Source organism: Zalophus californianus, chromosome 11 (genome assembly GCF_009762305.2).
Source record: "Zalophus californianus isolate mZalCal1 chromosome 11, mZalCal1.pri.v2, whole genome shotgun sequence".
Lineage (NCBI taxonomy): Eukaryota > Metazoa > Chordata > Mammalia > Carnivora > Otariidae > Zalophus > Zalophus californianus.
In genome coordinates, this window is record NC_045605.1 from 14,863,036 (window position 1) to 14,880,886 (window position 17,851).

General features: G+C 42.2%; 1 protein-coding gene across 1 annotated transcript in view; it reads left to right on the forward strand.

The window, feature by feature from the left end:
* Positions 1-17,851, forward strand: part of UBE4A (ubiquitination factor E4A) — a 37,396-nt gene that overhangs the window by 12,749 nt on the left and 6,796 nt on the right. Inside the window, exons 6-16 of the mRNA XM_027578922.2 lie at positions 471-630; positions 1,082-1,284; positions 1,480-1,671; positions 2,574-2,907; positions 3,852-3,972; positions 6,191-6,495; positions 7,812-7,944; positions 8,970-9,157; positions 10,992-11,092; positions 11,207-11,320; positions 14,338-14,512. Coding sequence (XP_027434723.1) covers positions 471-630; positions 1,082-1,284; positions 1,480-1,671; positions 2,574-2,907; positions 3,852-3,972; positions 6,191-6,495; positions 7,812-7,944; positions 8,970-9,157; positions 10,992-11,092; positions 11,207-11,320; positions 14,338-14,512 — 2,026 coding nt within the window. The remainder of the gene's footprint in view (positions 1-470; positions 631-1,081; positions 1,285-1,479; positions 1,672-2,573; positions 2,908-3,851; positions 3,973-6,190; positions 6,496-7,811; positions 7,945-8,969; positions 9,158-10,991; positions 11,093-11,206; positions 11,321-14,337; positions 14,513-17,851) is intronic.

The following is a 17,851-nucleotide window of genomic DNA, read 5'->3' on the forward strand; positions in this document are numbered from 1 at the left end:
CATGTAAGCCAGAGAGTTGGATGAGTGTCTTTTATATCAGTTTATATACATTATAATATGTCAGAAACTAGATATGAGAGGCACTATGAGTTGTCAGAAATTTTTGTCTGTTCTTTCTGTGGCTTGGGGTCTATTCCTTTCCCCATTTAACCAGGGCCTCCTGTTCTCCTACAAACCCTAAAAAGTCATACTCTTAGAAAAGGTCAGGGGAGGGGAAAAAAAAGAGTGTGATAAACTCATTTCCACTGAGGTATAAATAAGAGTGAGCTAAGCTTGGTCACTTCCAGGATTAGAATTCTAGCAGGTGGGTGACTCCTTACACCAAAGAATGAACCCTTACGAATTTTTAAGCATCCACAGGATAGCAGTACTGTTTTGGGGTACATTGTCTTTTTCATTCTATTTGCTGTGTTCACCTTGTTCAGGTCATAGAGCTAGGCTCTCCCCTCTCTTCTTCATTCTGTTTCCAGATTACCAAAGTTCCAGAGAACCTGCTCCCCTTTGCGGTGCAATGCAGGAACCTCACTGTGTCCAATACCCGAACAGTACTCCTCACCCCAGAGATCTATGTTGACCAGAACATCCATGAGCAACTGGTAGATTTGATGTTGGAAGCCATCCAAGGAGCACGTGAGTACATAAGCAAGATCTCTGAGTTTCTACATTTTGATTTCCAAATTTAAAATTCCTTTAATTGCATTAGAAAGCCTCAGAGCCACTGTGGTTCCAGAAGTATAAATTAAGGAAGAGAGCTCATATCTTGACTTTTGGGGTTGAATACCAGTAGAATTATCGGAATGTGAGAAGAGTAAGGAGCCTGTATGTAAAAGCATATAAAAATCGCTATGGGCGGGGCGCCTGGGTGGCTCAGTCATTAAGCGTCTGCCTTCGGTTCAGGTCATGATCCCAGGTCCTGGGATCGATCCCCACATCGGGCTCCCTGCTCCGCGGGAAGCTTGCTTCTCCCTCTCCCACTCCCCCTGCTTGTGTTTCCTCTCTCGCTGTGTCTCTCTCTGTCAAATTAAAAAAAAAAAAAAAAAATCGCTGTGGGCTTCTTTTCCTCTCGTTCGTCATCTGTTAGATTTTGAAGATGTAACTGAGTTTCTGGAAGAGGTCATTGAAGCCTTGATATTGGATGAGGAAGTTCGCACATTTCCAGAAGTCATGATTCCAGTGTTTGATATTTTATTGGGCCGAATAAAAGATCTAGAACTCTGTCAGATCCTGTTTTATGCATATCTGGATATTCTTCTCTATTTCACTAGGCAGAAGGATATGGCAAAGGTAGGTTTGAAAGGTGTTACGTATTCATTTGAGCTGGTAATTTAATAACCTATCCTTAGGGTGCTCTCATATTACCTGTTGAATAAAAGAAAGATACATTTGTTGTCATATAGACTTAAGTCTTTGAGATCCTTTAACCCCACCACCTTTCCCTCCTCATACAGACTAGTAAGTAGGCCTTGTTTTCTCCTGTAGGTTTTTGTAGAGTACATTCAGCCCAAGGACCCTGGCAATGGGCAGATGTACCAGAAGACCTTGCTGGGTGTAATCCTGAATATCTCCTGCTTATTGAAGACTCCAGGTGTAGTAGAAAATCATGGCTACTTCCTGAATCCATCTCGTTCCAGTCCCCAGGAGATCAAAGTGCAAGAGGCCAACATCCATCAGGTGGAACTGTCTCCCAGCCCCCTAATCTTAGATGAAGTCGCGTTTCCTCGGGAAGCAGATGCAGATAAGGCTGCTTGAGCCTCTTTGGGGAAACACATCGATCTGCTTGGCTTTCTACCATAATCACGTAAAGAAATTGTCCTCTTTTCAGCACAGGCTCAGGGCAGAGGAGAAGCCAGTGCGCGGTTTAAGAGTAAGCTGCTGCTCCTCTCTGCCCTGTGCTGTGGCACAGCCACTTCCCCTCAGTCCTCGCTGTCGTCACCAAGCTGTTTCTTATAACCTGGGCTCCTAAAATCTTCCATATGAATTCCAGCTTATAAACCAAATTTTTTTTCCTTTCCTTCCTTCCACTAACATCCTCTCCATTTGGGCTTCTTAGTGTAAATTCTAGCAGAGGTCCGGCCAACATGAGGCAGTAAGTGGTTGATTTGGGGATGGTCTCAATCTCCCATCATCACAACTCTTAAGGCAGGGATTGGCAAATTACTGCAGTGGCCAGATCTGGCCTGCCACCTGTTTTGGTAAATAGTTCTGTTGAACACATTCATGCCCATTCATACACATGTTGTTTATGGCTTGGTTTCATGCCACAGTGGTAGAGTTGAATAGTTGCCACAGTCAGCGTATAGCTTGCAAAGCTGAAAATATTTATCGTCTGGCCCTTTGCAGACAGTTTACTGACCCCTGCTCTAAAGCTATATAAATGCTATCTGTAGTTTGGCAGCTCATCAGGGAATCTCTCATAAGTGCCCAGAAATTTTTTTTTTTTTTTTAATCAGAACTGGGGTATAAAATTAGGATGAGAATATTTTTGGAAATTGCCAGTGGCTAAGGTTTGGGAGTAACAAATATGAGGATTGTGAAACTGGAATGTTCTGTGGTTGTGTTTTCTGGTTAAACAGTTCATGGCTCAGTTCCATGAAAAGATCTACCAGATGCTGAAGAACTTACTCCAGCTCTCTCCAGAAACCAAACACTGTATCTTGTCCTGGCTTGGAAACTGTTTGCATGCAAACGCAGGCCGCACCAAGATTTGGGCCAATCAGATGCCAGAAATCTTCTTCCAAATGTATGCCTCGGATGCCTTCTTTCTGAATCTGGGTGCTGCTCTCCTGAAGCTATGCCAGCCGTTTTGCAAACCCAGATCCTCTCGGCTCCTCACCTTTAACCCCACTTACTGTGCCCTGAAGGAGTTGAATGACGAAGAACGAAAAATTAAAAATGTGCACATGAGAGGTAGGGGGAAACTGGCCTTCTCAAGATGGTGTGTGTGTGCGCGTGCTTGCATGTGTGTGTGTAACATCTAAGGCGTTCACCTTTATCCTTTTTCACAAAGGTGCCTCTTTCTCAAAGAGGAGGCAAAAAGAAAAGCTAGTATAAATTTTAAAAAGACAGACGTCTAAAAAAAACTGGTAGCTTTTAGATGTTGTGTTTTTGTGAGATCTTTCTGAATTTAGCAACCTTTAGGTATTGATTGATTCATTCTTTCTAAAAATAAAGCACAGTCCCTGCTTTGTCTTTTAACTCAGCCTCCAGAAGAAAGCAGATATATTAACAGAGAATCATAATATGGTATAGGGCTAAACTATGGGAGCACAGAGGAGAGAGTGAATAATAAATTCTACAGAAGTTGGAAGTCTTTGCGGCCGAGTCTTGAGAGATGAGTTGGGTTTAAAGTATAAAGGTACAAAGCTGTGGAAGGCTTGATTGGAGAACAGTGAGAAATTCAGGGGGAGAGCTAGGTGGGAAAGGGATATGGGAATTGGCAGGAAATGAGTCTAGGGAGGAAGAATATTGGGGCCAATTTGGAGAAAACTCAAACAATGCAGAGAAGTGAAAAGAAGAAAATAAGTCACTCAAAATGAATCACTCTTTAAAAAAAAAAAATGAATCCCTCTTAATTTTGGTGTATTTCCAGTTTTATGACTCTTCTAATCCTAAAAGCAATACATGGTCAAAAGGAAATAAATCTGGAAGAGCACAAATAGATACAGATGATCCACTGTCTATCACTTGGAAACATCCACAGTGTTTTCTACATTGGTTTTTAAAAGGAAATTACTAAAAAAAAAAAACTCTCACTGGTAGCAGTATGAAGTGAAGCTAGAGTAAGGGGACACTGGAGACCCAGGACAAAAGTCTGTGGTGAGTCATTTACTGTTCCTTTTACTTTCTTTGAGGTTTGGACAAAGAGACTTGTTTGATCCCCGCTGTGCAGGAGCCAAAGTTCCCCCAGAACTACAACCTTGTGACGGAGAACCTCGTCCTGACTGAGTATACCTTATACTTAGGATTTCACAGGTAACTGCTCTGATGTCATTCAGAAAGAACTGTTTTGTGGAGTTAAGAACCAGAAGGTTGAAAGTGAGTCTCACTTTATTCTGAAAGCTCCCGTTAGGATCTAATGGGAACGGAGTTTTGTATGCGCTTAAATCATGTTTACGTGAATTGCCTTTGTCCAGATAACTGAATTTCCTTTTCATTTTTGACCTACTACACTTCTTAAAATTAAATACACTAGTATTGGGCGCCTGGGTGGCTCAGATGGTTGGGCGTCTGCCTTCGGCTCAGGTCATGATCCCAGGGTCCTGGGATCGAGTCCCGCATCAGGCTCCCTGCTCCTTGGGAGCCTGCTTCTCCCTCTGCCTCTCTCTCTCTGTCTCTCATGAATAAATAAATAACAAGTTTAAAAAATAAATAAATAAATAAATAAATACACTAGTATTGTTCTCTAAACACACAAATTTTTTTTGAAGATTTCTTTATTTTAGAGAGAGAGAGCACACAGGCATGCAGGGGGAGGGGCAGAGGGAGAGAGAGAGAGAGAGAGAATCCTCAAGCAGACTCCCCTCTGAGCACAGAGCCTGACTCGGGGCTCGATCCCACAGCCATGCATGACTGGAACCAAAACCAAGAGTCAGACTCTTAACCAACTGAGCCACCCAGGCACCCCTAAACTTGGAAAAAAAAATTTTTTTTTAATTTTATTTATTTACTTGACAGAGAGAGAGCACAAGCAGGGGGAGTGGGAGAGGGAGAGGCAGGCTCCCCGCTAAGTGGGGAGCCTGATGAGGGGCTCAGTCCCAGGACCCTGGGATTATGACCTGAGCCAAAGGCAGACAACCAACTAAGCTACCCAGGCACCCCTAAACTTGCAAATTTTTAAATCACTATCTTCCTATTGTAATCTGTGAAAGGGGAATCGTTTTAACTTTTCACTTTCTGCTCTTGAATTTTGATTACTTACTACTCCTAATAAAAAAAGATGAACCTCTGCTTTATGGTATAGAGACAAAATTAAAGAAGTGTTTGGGGCTCGAGACACACGTGCATGCGCTCTCACTCTCTCTTTAAAGAATAAATTAAAAAAAAGAAGAAATGTTTATCAGGGATTCCCGATAAGATCAGTAGACCACAAAAGATTTATGTATCAAAGATCAAAAGGATTCTGGAAGTGTGAAAATTTAAGAACTAGAGTGTATGACTTCCAAAAACGGTTCTGGTTCTGGCTGGTCACACACCATTCTGTGATTTTTCCCTCCTCTGGTTTAGTTGATTATGACTGCATTTAGAAATAAAGTCGTTACAGTCCTTAGGAAGAGGTACTGAGAATAGCAGTTTTAAATATCTTCTCAGGGTACTTACATTGGCACAGAGCATTTTTTAAAACTCGGCAAGTTTCTAGAAAAATGATATCTTTATTAGGGAGTTTTTCTATCCCGGTCATTGACATTTTAAATGAGACAATAGATAATGCAGCATATGTTTCACCTGTTCAACCACTGACACTCAGACATAGAAATGAATGTCATCTATTCTCCCATACTGGCTAGCTAACCCTAGACATTGTCTACAGGGCCAAAGAAGATGACTTTGAACTCTATCCATAGAGACAACTATCCGTAACATTGAATTACGGGGCTTCCTTTCATTAGAGAACATTTCGCTGGCCCTTTGTGAAGAATAATGTAATTTTATATTGAACAACAGAGGACTGGAAGCTGTTTCTTAGGTTGCAGCCCAGGTGGCTACCAGTTTATATGTGGTCGTTACTAACCTAGAGTCCTTTTTCTCCAGCTTTTGTTCTTAACTAACCATAGAAAGACTGTCCATATAACCACATCCAAGTACAAACATTGCAACTGTGCAGTGTCAAACTATCCTGCTGGGCTCTTTTTGTAATTTGTCTAATCGTTATTTATTTTACATGGTAACAGCCCAGTCTACACCCTGCTTAACCAAGCTACTGTTCTTTGGATGGTGCGTTTCAGCTGAAGGCTGCTTTTTGTAGTTAGTGTCATTTATGTCAAATACTTGGTAACATTTGCCCGGTGCTATGACCCCTGCCCCAGTCCTGTCCATAAGTGAGTGCCTTCTGTGTCACCACAATTGCAGCCCCCTATATCCTAAAAGAGAATACTAGAATAAATAAATGAAGATTTGTTTTTCCAGAACGATCTGTACTCAGCTGCCCTATATGAGCCTCCTGACCCAGTCTCTTGTGCTTTCTTGGGGGCAGGTTGCATGATCAGATGGTCAAAATCAACCAAAATCTGCATCGGCTGCAGGTTGCCTGGCGGGATGCTCAGCAAAGCTCTAGCCCTGCTGCTGACAACCTCCGTGAGCAGTTTGAACGACTGATGACCATCTATCTTTCCACGAAGACTGCCATGACGGAGCCCCAGATGCTACAGAACTGTCTGAACTTGCAGGTGTCCATGGCTGTTCTACTCGTTCAGCTGGCCTTAGGCAATGAGGGCTCACAGCCAATCGAGCTAACTTTTCCTCTGCCAGACGGCTACAGCTCTTTGGCTTATGTGCCAGGTAAGCAGGCTCTTCCTTGGGAACTGCCTATTTATAGCTATCTAAGTTTAACTGGGTCACTTTGGAAGTTTAATCCTCAGAGTACCCTTCCTTAGTTATCATTCAACTGTTTTTGGAGAAACAACTCAAATTTATAGACAGTATCTACCGGTCAGAGTATGGGAGAACCAACAGCTTTTTCCTCAGCCTTGTGTTCCCACTTCTGTGTGTATCAGAAAATAGTCTTCAGAGGACTAAGTGCAGCCAGGGTTTTCAGAGCTGTTAGTTTTGCATTAATGTTGTCTTCATTGTTCATCTTCTAAATTTATCTGTCCAACTCTCCCTGTGCTATTCTTTAGGGAGAAAAAAAATTATCATCCCCTGTTGGTTGAGGAGGTCGTGTATGTAGGTTTGTCAGCGAGGAGTTGGCAGATACTGTCCATCAAAATCAGGTTATATGTTCTTGATCACTGTATTGGTCATCTATTGCTAAGTAACAGATCATCCTAAAACGTAGCACATTAAAACAAACGTTGTCTCACACAGTTTCTGTGGGTCAGGAATCCAGGAGTGGCTTGGCTACATGGTTCTGCCTCTGGGTCTTTCATGCGGTTGCAGGCGAGCTGTCAGTCAGGGCCACAGGAATCTGAGGACTCGACCAGAACTGGAGGATCTGCTTACAAGCCAGGTCATGTGGTTGTTGGCCGACCTCAGTTGCTTACTGGCCTCTTCCAGGCCACGCAGGTCTCGCCTTAGTACTATTCATGGTATGGCAGCTGGCTTCCTTGAGAGCAAGCAACCAAAATGGAAGCTATAGGCTTCTATATCTTCACCATGGAAATGATATACCATTGCTTCTGTATGCCTCTACCCTGGAAGAGTGCAGGAAGGGACACACAAAGGCATGAATACCAGGAAGCAAAGACAATTGGAGGACCATCCTGGAGACTGATGACCAGAGTCATCTAATGTATTCATCTTTGTTGAAGATTCTTTATCCATCTAAAGAGTTATTTAATGCACAGTTAACCTTGAGTGTGAAAAGAATGTGTATCAGTGTACCTTCTTAAGTTGCACTAGTGTGTGAACAGTATTTTGTGTCTCTGCTATTTTCATACTGACTTTGATAGAAATAAAAATTGACTTACCTTTAAAGGAGAGTCTACATTTATGAACTTGTCACCATTCCTAGTACCTACAAGACATTTTGGATTTTTTTAGTCTTTATTAGGTAGAGCAAAAGGGAGGAATTTCAATATTGCTTAGTACAGAAAGTCAGATGTTTCACTAATTGCAGTGAATGGGTTTGTTTGTTTGTTTGTCTGTTTGTTTTCCAGAATTTTTTGCAGATAACTTGGGTGATTTCCTCATTTTTCTCCGCCGCTTTGCTGATGACATCTTGGAGACATCAGCGGACTCCCTAGAACATGTTCTTCACTTTATCACAATTTTCACTGGAAGCATAGAAAGGTGAGGTGTTGAAAGCTTGGCTCTGACAGCATTTAGAGGTGCAGAGCATTCAGAAGACTTCTAAACCAAGCCTGAATCATAAGGGCTTGCCTTCAGAAGTTGTGTTAACACTAATGAATCACCTGACCACCCTTAAGGGCAGCCAGAAATCCCCCTCTTCAGAGGCATAATAAGCCAAGGACTTTGCCCACAAACAATCTGAACCTGCGTGTAAGAGACCCGATGGGAATTCCACTGCTAGTGGCTGGTTAAAATAGTTACCTTAATGCCAGAAGCCTTACCAGTGGCAGCCAGTTCTGATGATCTAACAATTGTAGGGTCACAAAGTTTACTCTTAATGTTCTGAGTTGCATGAGCAGTAAACACAGGTAAATGCTTTCTAATCTCATCTTTTCATTCATAGCTTCTACTCCCCTTTCTCAGAGAAAGACGCCCACTGACCTTTGGAGTTGCTTCTCTGGTGTTTTTGGTGTCTAGGCCAAAGGAAACCATATGTGCATGAGTGAAGATTTGCTGCAAAGAGAATGATGTACAATCCCCTGAGCCATGTCAGTGAGAAGTAGGTAGAAGCCAATCCTTCACTGAGCTGAGCAGACCCAGTGGGAAATCATGAGTCAACTGGTATTTATTAGGCACATGTGGTGTGCAGCGTAAGTAACGTAAAAAAACTGCATCCTGACCCTGGGCCTCAGGAAGCTTAGAAAGGCAAGTTTATCCTCAGTGAAACGGTCAGGGAATGTAAGCAATAAACAATGGATTATTGTAGAGAAGTAAACAGAATGGCCAAGCATTAAATAGAAACTTGAGTATTCATCTTCATACTTGGTAGGCTGTGATCTCAAAAGTTGAATGATGTTGTGTACCCTGCATCATCCCCCAGAAATTGATAGCCTTGACACTACAGAATCCTGTTTTCTCCTCCAACAGTGGTATAGGGTGTTTTGGCTCCTCATGTGGAGAAAATAGTCATGAATTTGAGAGTTGAGTTTTCTACCTGCTCAGCTTGCTTTCTGTACTTTTTGCAGGATGAAGAATCCCCACCTAAGGGCCAAACTGGCTGAGGTGTTGGAAGCAGTGATGCCCCACCTGGACCAGACTCCAAATCCCTTGGTATCCAGTGTGTTCCACCGGAAACGTGTGTTCTGCAACTTTCCCTATGCACCCCACCTTGCAGAAGCTCTGATCAAGGTCTTTGTGGACATTGAGTTTACAGGTAAAGCAGTCCAGAACTGAGAAGCAGATACTAGTGGAGTCTCCTAGCTTGATCAGTATTTAATGTCAGAAAAATGCCAGCAGCCATCATTTATTGAGTATCTGCTATGTGCCGGCCTTGATGCCAAGTGCTTTTCTAACATTGTTTCATTAATTTGTCACCATCTGGCAAGTTTTACTGTATTATCCCTGTTGTACATGTAAGGACATGAATGCTCGAAAAGATAATTTGTCTGTGTCATACAACTAAGTGGTAGAATCAGGTCAATTCTGTCTCACCTCAAAAAGAAAAACAAGGGGGTGCGCCTGGGTGGCTCATTTGGTTTAAGCGGCTGACTTTGGCTCAGGCTCCTGGGATGGAGGCCCGTGTCAGTTTCTCCCTCTCCTTCTGCCCCTCCCTCCACTCGTGCGCTCTCTTTCTCTCTCTCCCTCTCCTTTATTTATTAAATAAATAAAATCTTAAAAAAAAAAACACACACATACTCTAATTATATGCTTGATTTAATCAAGCTCCAGCTAAGTAGCCTGTTCGATTACAACCCAGGTCTTTTTTTTTTTTAGTGGGGGGAAGGGGCAGGGGAAGAGGTAGAGGGTGAATCATAAGGAGGCTCCATGCCCAGTGTGGAGCCCAATGCAGAGCTCAGTCTCATAAGCCTGAGATCGTGACCTGAGCCAGTATCAAGAGTCGGATGCTTAACCAACTGAGTCACCCAGCCGCCCCGACCCCAGGTATTTATTATCTGCCTCAAAATTGCAGAATAGTGGGACAGTTCTTTTTTCTTCTTTTTTAAGTAAACTCTATCCCCAACATGGGGCTCAAATTCACCACCATGAGATCAAAACTGTACCCCATCTCAAGCAGTAAACAATATATGTTAGGCACTTATTTAAGACCCCTTTTAAAAGAGATGTTCTAAATAAATAAAATAAAAGTTGTCCTACCATCCGGTGATAAATACAATTAACATTCAGAGAGACATTTAACATTATACTGAGTGCCTTTCCTATTTGGATTTTGGTTTTGTCACTTACCTCTGAGCCTTAGTGTCCTCACCTATAAAATGGGTTGAAGTGACGACTAATGAGATAGTGCATGTAAATCTTCATGATACATATATAGTCACACAAGTCACTGCAGTTATCTCATATGACCATTTCAACCCTTTACATGCAATGGTACAGGATGTATTATAATTCCTGTTTTATTTCTGAGGAAGTAGAAGTTAAAAAATGTTAAGAGAGACATGAATTAAGTGGAGCCAAAAGGAAAACCTAGATCTTCTGACTCCAGATCCCATGATCTTCTTTCATCATATGACCCAAGCTACAGAGATGTTGTGGTTCGTTCCTTTGATTGGTCAAAACAGTATAAGCTTCAGGTTTTTAGACCCTGACCTGATTTTTCAGAGTAACTAAGAACCAGTTCCTTTCGCAGCTGGGATGTTATCTGTGAAGAATATGGAGGTTACTTAGTATCCCATTCAGCACACGGCTGTCACTGCCACAATGGCCAGTTCAGAGGCCTCATTCAAAGTCTGGAAAGTACTCTACGTTTGGATATGGAAGCATTTGTCGCCCCTGGCGTTTAGGGTACAACTTGGTCCTTGTCCTTTTCTGCATGCAGTATCTTTTATGTCTGTCTCCCTCTTGTTCTGTCAGTAGGGAAATAAGTAAACACTTGGCCGTCACTCTGGGCCTTTGTAAACTCCCAGGGCAGATCTTGTCAGTAGTCTTGACACATTCAGAATCAAAGAAAATGGCTCCACAGGCATAAGCTCTTACTCTTTCTCTAGTAGCACCACCTTTGCTGGGTTTTTGCTCTTACCCTATTCCAGGAGACCCCCATCAATTTGAACAGAAGTTTAATTACCGACGTCCCATGTACCCCATCCTAAGGTACATGTGGGGAACAGGTACCTATCGAGAGAGCATTAAGGTGAGAGAGCTTTTGGTGAAGCCAAAGCTGAGTTCTCTGAGTTTTACTTCAGATAAGCCCCAGTGAGTTGTGGTTCAGTACTAAAATGGTTTTGTCTTGGGCTGGGACTTCCAGGATTTGGCTGACTATGCCTCTAAGAATTTAGAAGCCATGAATCCCCCGCTTTTCCTCCGCTTTCTTAACCTGCTCATGAACGATGCCATCTTCCTCCTGGATGAAGCCATACAGGTAAGAATAAGTATATAAAAATTTTTTAGGGACGCCTGGGTAGTTCAGTTGGTTAAGTGTCTGCCTTCAGCTCAGGTCATGATCCCAGGGTCCTGGGATCGGGTCCTGGGATCGAGTCCGGCGTCGGGCTCCCTGTTTAGCAAGGAGCCTGCTTTTTCCCTCTGCCTGCTGGTCCCCCTGCTTGTGCGCGCACGCTCTCTCTCTCTCTCTCTCTCTCTCTCACTCACAAATAAAAATCTTTAAAAATTTTTTATAACAGATTTAACGGGGGTACCTGGGTGGCTCAGTCATTAAGCGTCAGGCTTTGGCTTGGGTCATGATCCTAGGGTCCTAGGATCGAGCCCCGCATTGGGCTCCCTGCTCAGCGGGAAGCCTGCTTCTCCCTCTCCCACTCCCCCTGCTTGTGTTGTTCCTTCTCTCACTGTGTCTCTCTCTGTCAAATAAATAAATAAAATCTTTAAAAAAAAAAAAAAAACAGATTTAACTGCCCTTATCAAATAACATACTTTTTTTTTCCCTTTAAATGATAAGTACATACTTTTTACCTTCAAATTACAGTAGAGCAATCTTTATGCCCATAGTACCAGTTTGGACACCAAAAATTTATGAGCAGTAGTACACCATGAGCCTTGCCATTACAGAGTTTGCTGGTATTATTCCATTAGAGACCAAGATCAAGGGTCATTGAAGCCTCATAAACTAGGATGATATTTTGGCAGAGAGTGGTAAAGAAAGGGTGATGAAGCTAAACTAAGGTACACTGGCAGGGTTAATCAGGCTAGCGGCACAGAAAGAAATCCGAGGACCTCGCATTTGGTCAATGACTTTCAACCATTTTCCATCCCAACACATCAATAGCAGTGACTCACTAAGGCAATGATTCTTATCCCCTTCCTGAAAGATTCTGATTTTCGCACCACTCCTTGGAAAAAAAATCTCTGGTTTGGGTTATTTTTTCATATAAACACTGTAAGTCACCAATACTCGTCACCTATCCACAGCCTCCCAAATCTTTACATTTGAAACACGAGTTTCCCAAAGTCTACACCGGGTGCCTGTCAGCAGCTTCAGTGCATCATCATGTCCTTACTCATCCCTCATGGAGCTGCTTCTTGCTCCTATTAAAAACTTCCCTTATCGGGGCACCTGGGTGGCTCAGTCGTTAAGCGTCTGCCTTCGGCTCAGGTCAGGGTCCCAGAATCCTGGGATCGAGCCCAGCATCAGGCTCCCTGCTCAGCGGGAAGCCTGCTTCTCCCTCTCCCTCTCCCCCTGCTTGTGTTCCCTCTCTCACTGTGTGTCTCTGTCAAATAAAGAAATAAAATCTTAAAAAAAAAAAAAAACTTCCCTTCTCTGTGACAGGTGTAAGACAGCTAAGGCAGGGGCCCATCTCCCAAGGGGAGATGAGGCAGGTAAGTAGTGAAGGCGGCCTGTTAGACAGCCACAAGCTCCTCATATGGATTAGCAGTCCCCCAGTAACTTGGATTTAATCTGCGAGGAGAGTTCCTGCTTTTTTCATAATCCCGTACTTTTAGATTTTAGATAGGTTTTCGTAGAAAACAAGAACAAGTCCTACAATAAACAGACCCTTCTAAGCAAGAGCTCTGTGATACAAAGAATGACACCAGATGGCATTGTCATAGGACTGCAAGAATGATGAGAAGTAGACGGTTTTTAATATTTATGCTTCTCCTTCCAGACATCTTGCATATTTGATAGAGCTTTTTGTTTTTGGATAGGCAGTTTTGGGTTTGGTTTTGTTTTTTGTTTTGGGGGGTTTTGTTTTTGGTTTTGTTTTGTTTTCGTTTTTTAAGAAGGATTTGTCCCTTTTTTCACTTTAGCCTATTTATTTTTGCCTCGGTTTCAGACATGATACTACTTATCCTCCTTTCTATTTCAGAGACTATAATACACATATGGGAACTACCCACAAGTCCTCCCAGGCTAAAACAAATCTGTGGAGCTTCAGCCCTATGCTGAGAAATAAAGGCTCACATTTCTTACATAGTCCCTGGTTTTCCCAGGTTACTAAACTAGATTTTAGGGATGCTTGGGTGGCTCAGTCAGTTTAGCATCTGCCTTCAGCTCAAGTCATGATCCCAGGGTCCTGGGATGGAGTCCCACATCGGGCTCCTTGCTCAGCAGGGAACTTGCCTCTCCCTCTGCCTGCCGCTCCCCCTGTTTGTGCATGCTTGCTCTCTCTCTCTCTCTCTCTCTCTCTGACAAATAAAATCTTTTTTAGGAAAATAAAAAGAAACTAGATTTTTTTTTTTAAAGATTTTTTATTTATTTATTTGAGAGAGAGAGAATGAGAGATAGAGAGCACGAGAGGGAAGAGGGTCAGAGGCAGAAGCAGACTCCCTGCTGAGCAGGGAGCCCGATGTGGGACTCGATCCCGGGACTCCAAGATCATGACCTGAGCCGAAGGCAGTCGTTTAACCAACTGAGCCACCCAGGCGCCCAAAACAAACTAGATTTTATTTTATTTTATTTTTTTTTTTTAAATTTTTCTTTTTTTTTTTTTTTTTAATTTTATTTATTTATTTGAGAGAGAGAGAATGAGAGAGAGAGAGCACATCAGAGGGGATAGGGTCAGAGGGAGAAGCAGACTCCCTGCCGAGCAGGGAGCCTGATGCGGGACTCGATCCTGGGACTCCAGGATCATGACCTGAGCCGAAGGCAGTGGCTTAACCAACTGAGCCACCCAGGCGCCCCACAAACTAGATTTTAAATAGAACCGCTTAAGGGGCACCTAGGTGACTTAGTTGGTTAAGCATCCGACTCTTGATTTCGTCTCAGGTCGTGATCTCAAGGTGGTGGGATCAAGCCCCGCGTCAGGCTCTGCATTCAGCACAGAATCTGCTTGAGATTCCTTCTCCCTCTGCCTCTGTCCCTCCACCTGTTCTCACACTCTCAAATAAATAAATTTTAAAAATAAAAAATAAATAGAACTGCTTAATTATCATCTTCCCTTCAACTGCACTTTCTTCTCTGATACATTTCACCTCTGGTTTCTGTAGTATTTGAGCAAGATAAAGATTCAACAGATTGAGAAAGACCGAGGTGAATGGGATAGTCTGACTCCAGAAGCCCGCCGAGAGAAGGAGGCTGGCCTACAGATGTTTGGACAGCTAGCACGTTTCCATAACATCATGTCCAATGAAACAATTGGTACCCTTGCCTTTCTGACATCAGGTAAGGACACAAAGCACTGTATTCCCAAAAAATCCAGTGGTCAAGATCTGCTTCATTTTAGGGATCAGCCCTGCTGAAACTAAGAATTCAGACTCTGGCAATAGTACCCTACACAGTCTGAGAGGGAAATGAATCACTAGAGAAGCTTCAAGAAGGATGATGCCCGGGGCACCTAGGTGGCTCAGTCAGTTAGGCGTCCAACTCTTGATCACACAGCTCAGGTCTTGATCTCAGGGTCGGGAGTTCAAGCCCTGCGTTAGATGCCACATTGGGCTCCACACTGGGCATGGAACCTCCTTAAAAAAAAAGAAGATGATGCCTATTGTTGACATGGGAAACATTCACCCTCACACAGCTGCCAGAAAGCATAAGTTGGTATAATTTTTCTTGAGAACAAGTTAGCCATATAAATGTATCTGGGGGAGTTTGTGTATATGTTAACCTGAAAACCATTCTTGAACTCTGGTTAAATGTGGTATATCAGAGGCACTTATCTCTACTCCCTCTCAAGCTAGAGTGTCCAGTTCAGTAGCCATTTGCCACATATGGCTATCAGGCATTTTAAATGTGACTAGTCTGAATTGAGATGTGCTAGAGCTATAAAATACCTCAAAACTTAGTATTTTTTTAAAGTAAAATATTTTATTAATACTTTTATATTGATTACATATGAAACGATAACCAAGGATCACCAAACATTTGAGGAAATCCTCCAACATGAAACACAGATACGGGATGAAAACTTTTTAAAAAATCTTTATAATCGGGTGCCTGGGTGACTCAGATGGTTAAGCGTCTGCCTTTGGCTCAGGTCGTGATCCCAGGGTCCTGGGATCAAGTCCCGCATCAGGCTCCCTGCTAGGCGGGGAGCCTGCTTCTCCCTCTCCCTCTGCCTCTCTCTCTCTCTGACTTTCATGAATAAATAAATAAAACATTTAAAAAAAATCTTTATAATCTCAGGAATAAGAGAAGATATAGCATCCATAAAACAAGAACAAAGAGGCAATAAGTCTTATTCAAAGAACAAGAAAGAGCACTTGGGGGCGCCTGGGTGGCTCAGTTGGTTAAGCGACTGCCTTCGGCTCAGGTCATGATCCTGGAGTCCCAGGATCAAGTCCCACATCGGGCTCCCTGCTCGGCGGGGAGTCTGCTTCTCCCTCTGACCCTCCCCCCTCTCATGTGCTCTCTCTCTCTCTCTTTCAAATAAATAAAATCTTTAAAAAAAAAAAGAAAGAGCACTTGGATATGGAAAATACAAGTAATTTTTACTCGTCAGTAGAAGGGTTAGAAGATCACATTAAGGAGCTCTTTCATGAAAGTAGAACAGAAAGAAAAAGAGATGGAAATTAGAATGAAAGGAATAAGAAAACAAAGGATCAGTCGAGAAAGTCTCAAAAGAGAAAAATGGAGTAGAGGAAATTATCAAAGAAATAATACCAAAAATTCTCAAAGACTAAAAGCCTTTGAAAGGGCCACAATGTGCCCAGCACAAGGACCTTTTAAATTCTCACACTAAGGTGACATTGTGACATTTCAGGAAATCAAGGTAAAGAGAAGACCCTAAAAGGTCCCAGAGAAAAGTCAGGTGATCTACAATGGTTTAAGTATAAAATGTCTTTGATTTTCACAACAGTGACATTGGAAGCTGGAGCACGCTCCTCATGGAAAATAGTTTTCAGCCCAGAATGCTATAGCCAGCCACACTGTCATTTCTGTTTAGGGTGAAGGTATCAGATTTACTTCCAGTGTACCGTTTCTTGAGAAGCTACAAAAAGATATACTCCATCAAAGTGAGAGAGTAAATCCAGAGGAGAAAGGTGGAATCCCATAAGAGAGAGACAAAGGAAGTGTCCAGGATTGTGGTAAAAGGAGCTTGTGTGACCACCACGCAGCAGGCTTATAGAGCAAGGAGTCCAGATTGGAGTGACAGATGGGAGCTTCCAGAAGGAGCATTTCCAAAAAATACAGAACTGCTAGAAATGATCCTATCAAGAGTTTTACATTTCTGGTGGAGAGTTTAGAAAGATTTAGTGATTGGTACTCTGAAAATAAGCAAACAAATTTTTACAAAGTGACATTAAAAACTACATATATTACTGGGGCACCTGGGTGGCTCAATCGGTTGAGTGTCCAACTCTGGTTTTGGCTCAAGTCATGATCTCAGGGTCGTGGGATCAAGCCCCACATTGGCTTCAGTGCTCAGTGGGGAGTCGGCTTGAAGAGTCTCTGCCTCTGCCGCTCCCCCCACTCACGCACCCTCTCTCTCTCTCTCTCTCTCTCTCTCTCTCTCTCTCTCTCTCTCTCTCTCTCTCTCTCAAGTAGATAAATCTTTTTTTAAGTATATATATTACTTTATATATGTAATCATTAGGACACTATATGGCTCTGCTGTGAATGACTTTTACAATCTTTATGACATAAAGATTTGATTATATTCTGGAATTTGTATTTGGAAGAGGAGGACAGGAAATAAGAGCTAAACTCTCATCAGTCGTGGAGTCAATAGACTGACTAAAAATATAACTTACTAAAACCCGGCATGTGTTAATGTACTTTTTTAATTTTTGGAGTTTATGTCCTGTGCCCTAGCAATTCCTTATAAATTCATTATAAGGAAGTAGTAAGTCTACAAAATATGTACACAGTGATGTTAATAAGTGAAATGGTGGGGCACCTGGCTGGCTCAGTCAGTGAAGCATGTGATTCTTGGTCTCAGGGTTGTGAGTTTGAGCCCCATGCTGAGTGTGGAGATTACTTAAAGTCTTTTTTTTTTTTAATAGATAGATATGAAATGTTTATAATAGAATGTCTAGCAGTAAAAATAATGTCTAGCAATAAGGATAAATAAATAACTTCAGGTACAATCACACGCTGGAAAATTATGTGGCCATTAAAAAGAGTGCAAATCATCACTATCCTACAGAACTTCCTCTGATGGAAATGCTCTATAAATCTGGACTCATACTGTAGATACTAGCCACGTGTGGCTATTGAACACTTGAGATGTGAGATCAGTGTGACTGAGGAATTGAGTTTTTAAACTGATTTAAATAGACACATCAGGCCAGCCAGTGGCTACCATGTTGGACAACACAGGGAAGTATATTTACCAAAATGGTGAGATATTTATGATACAGTTACTGAAAAAGTAAGTTACAGAATAGGTACACATGATCATCATTTTATTTTAAAAATGTGTATGTTTGTAAATATGGGCAGAAAAGCTAGAAGGATGTATTTGAAAATGTTAACTGTTTATTTCTGGGTGGTAGTTTTATATTTTTGCTTACCAGTGTTTTTTAACATTCCTGCAATGAAAATGTATTACTTATATAATTT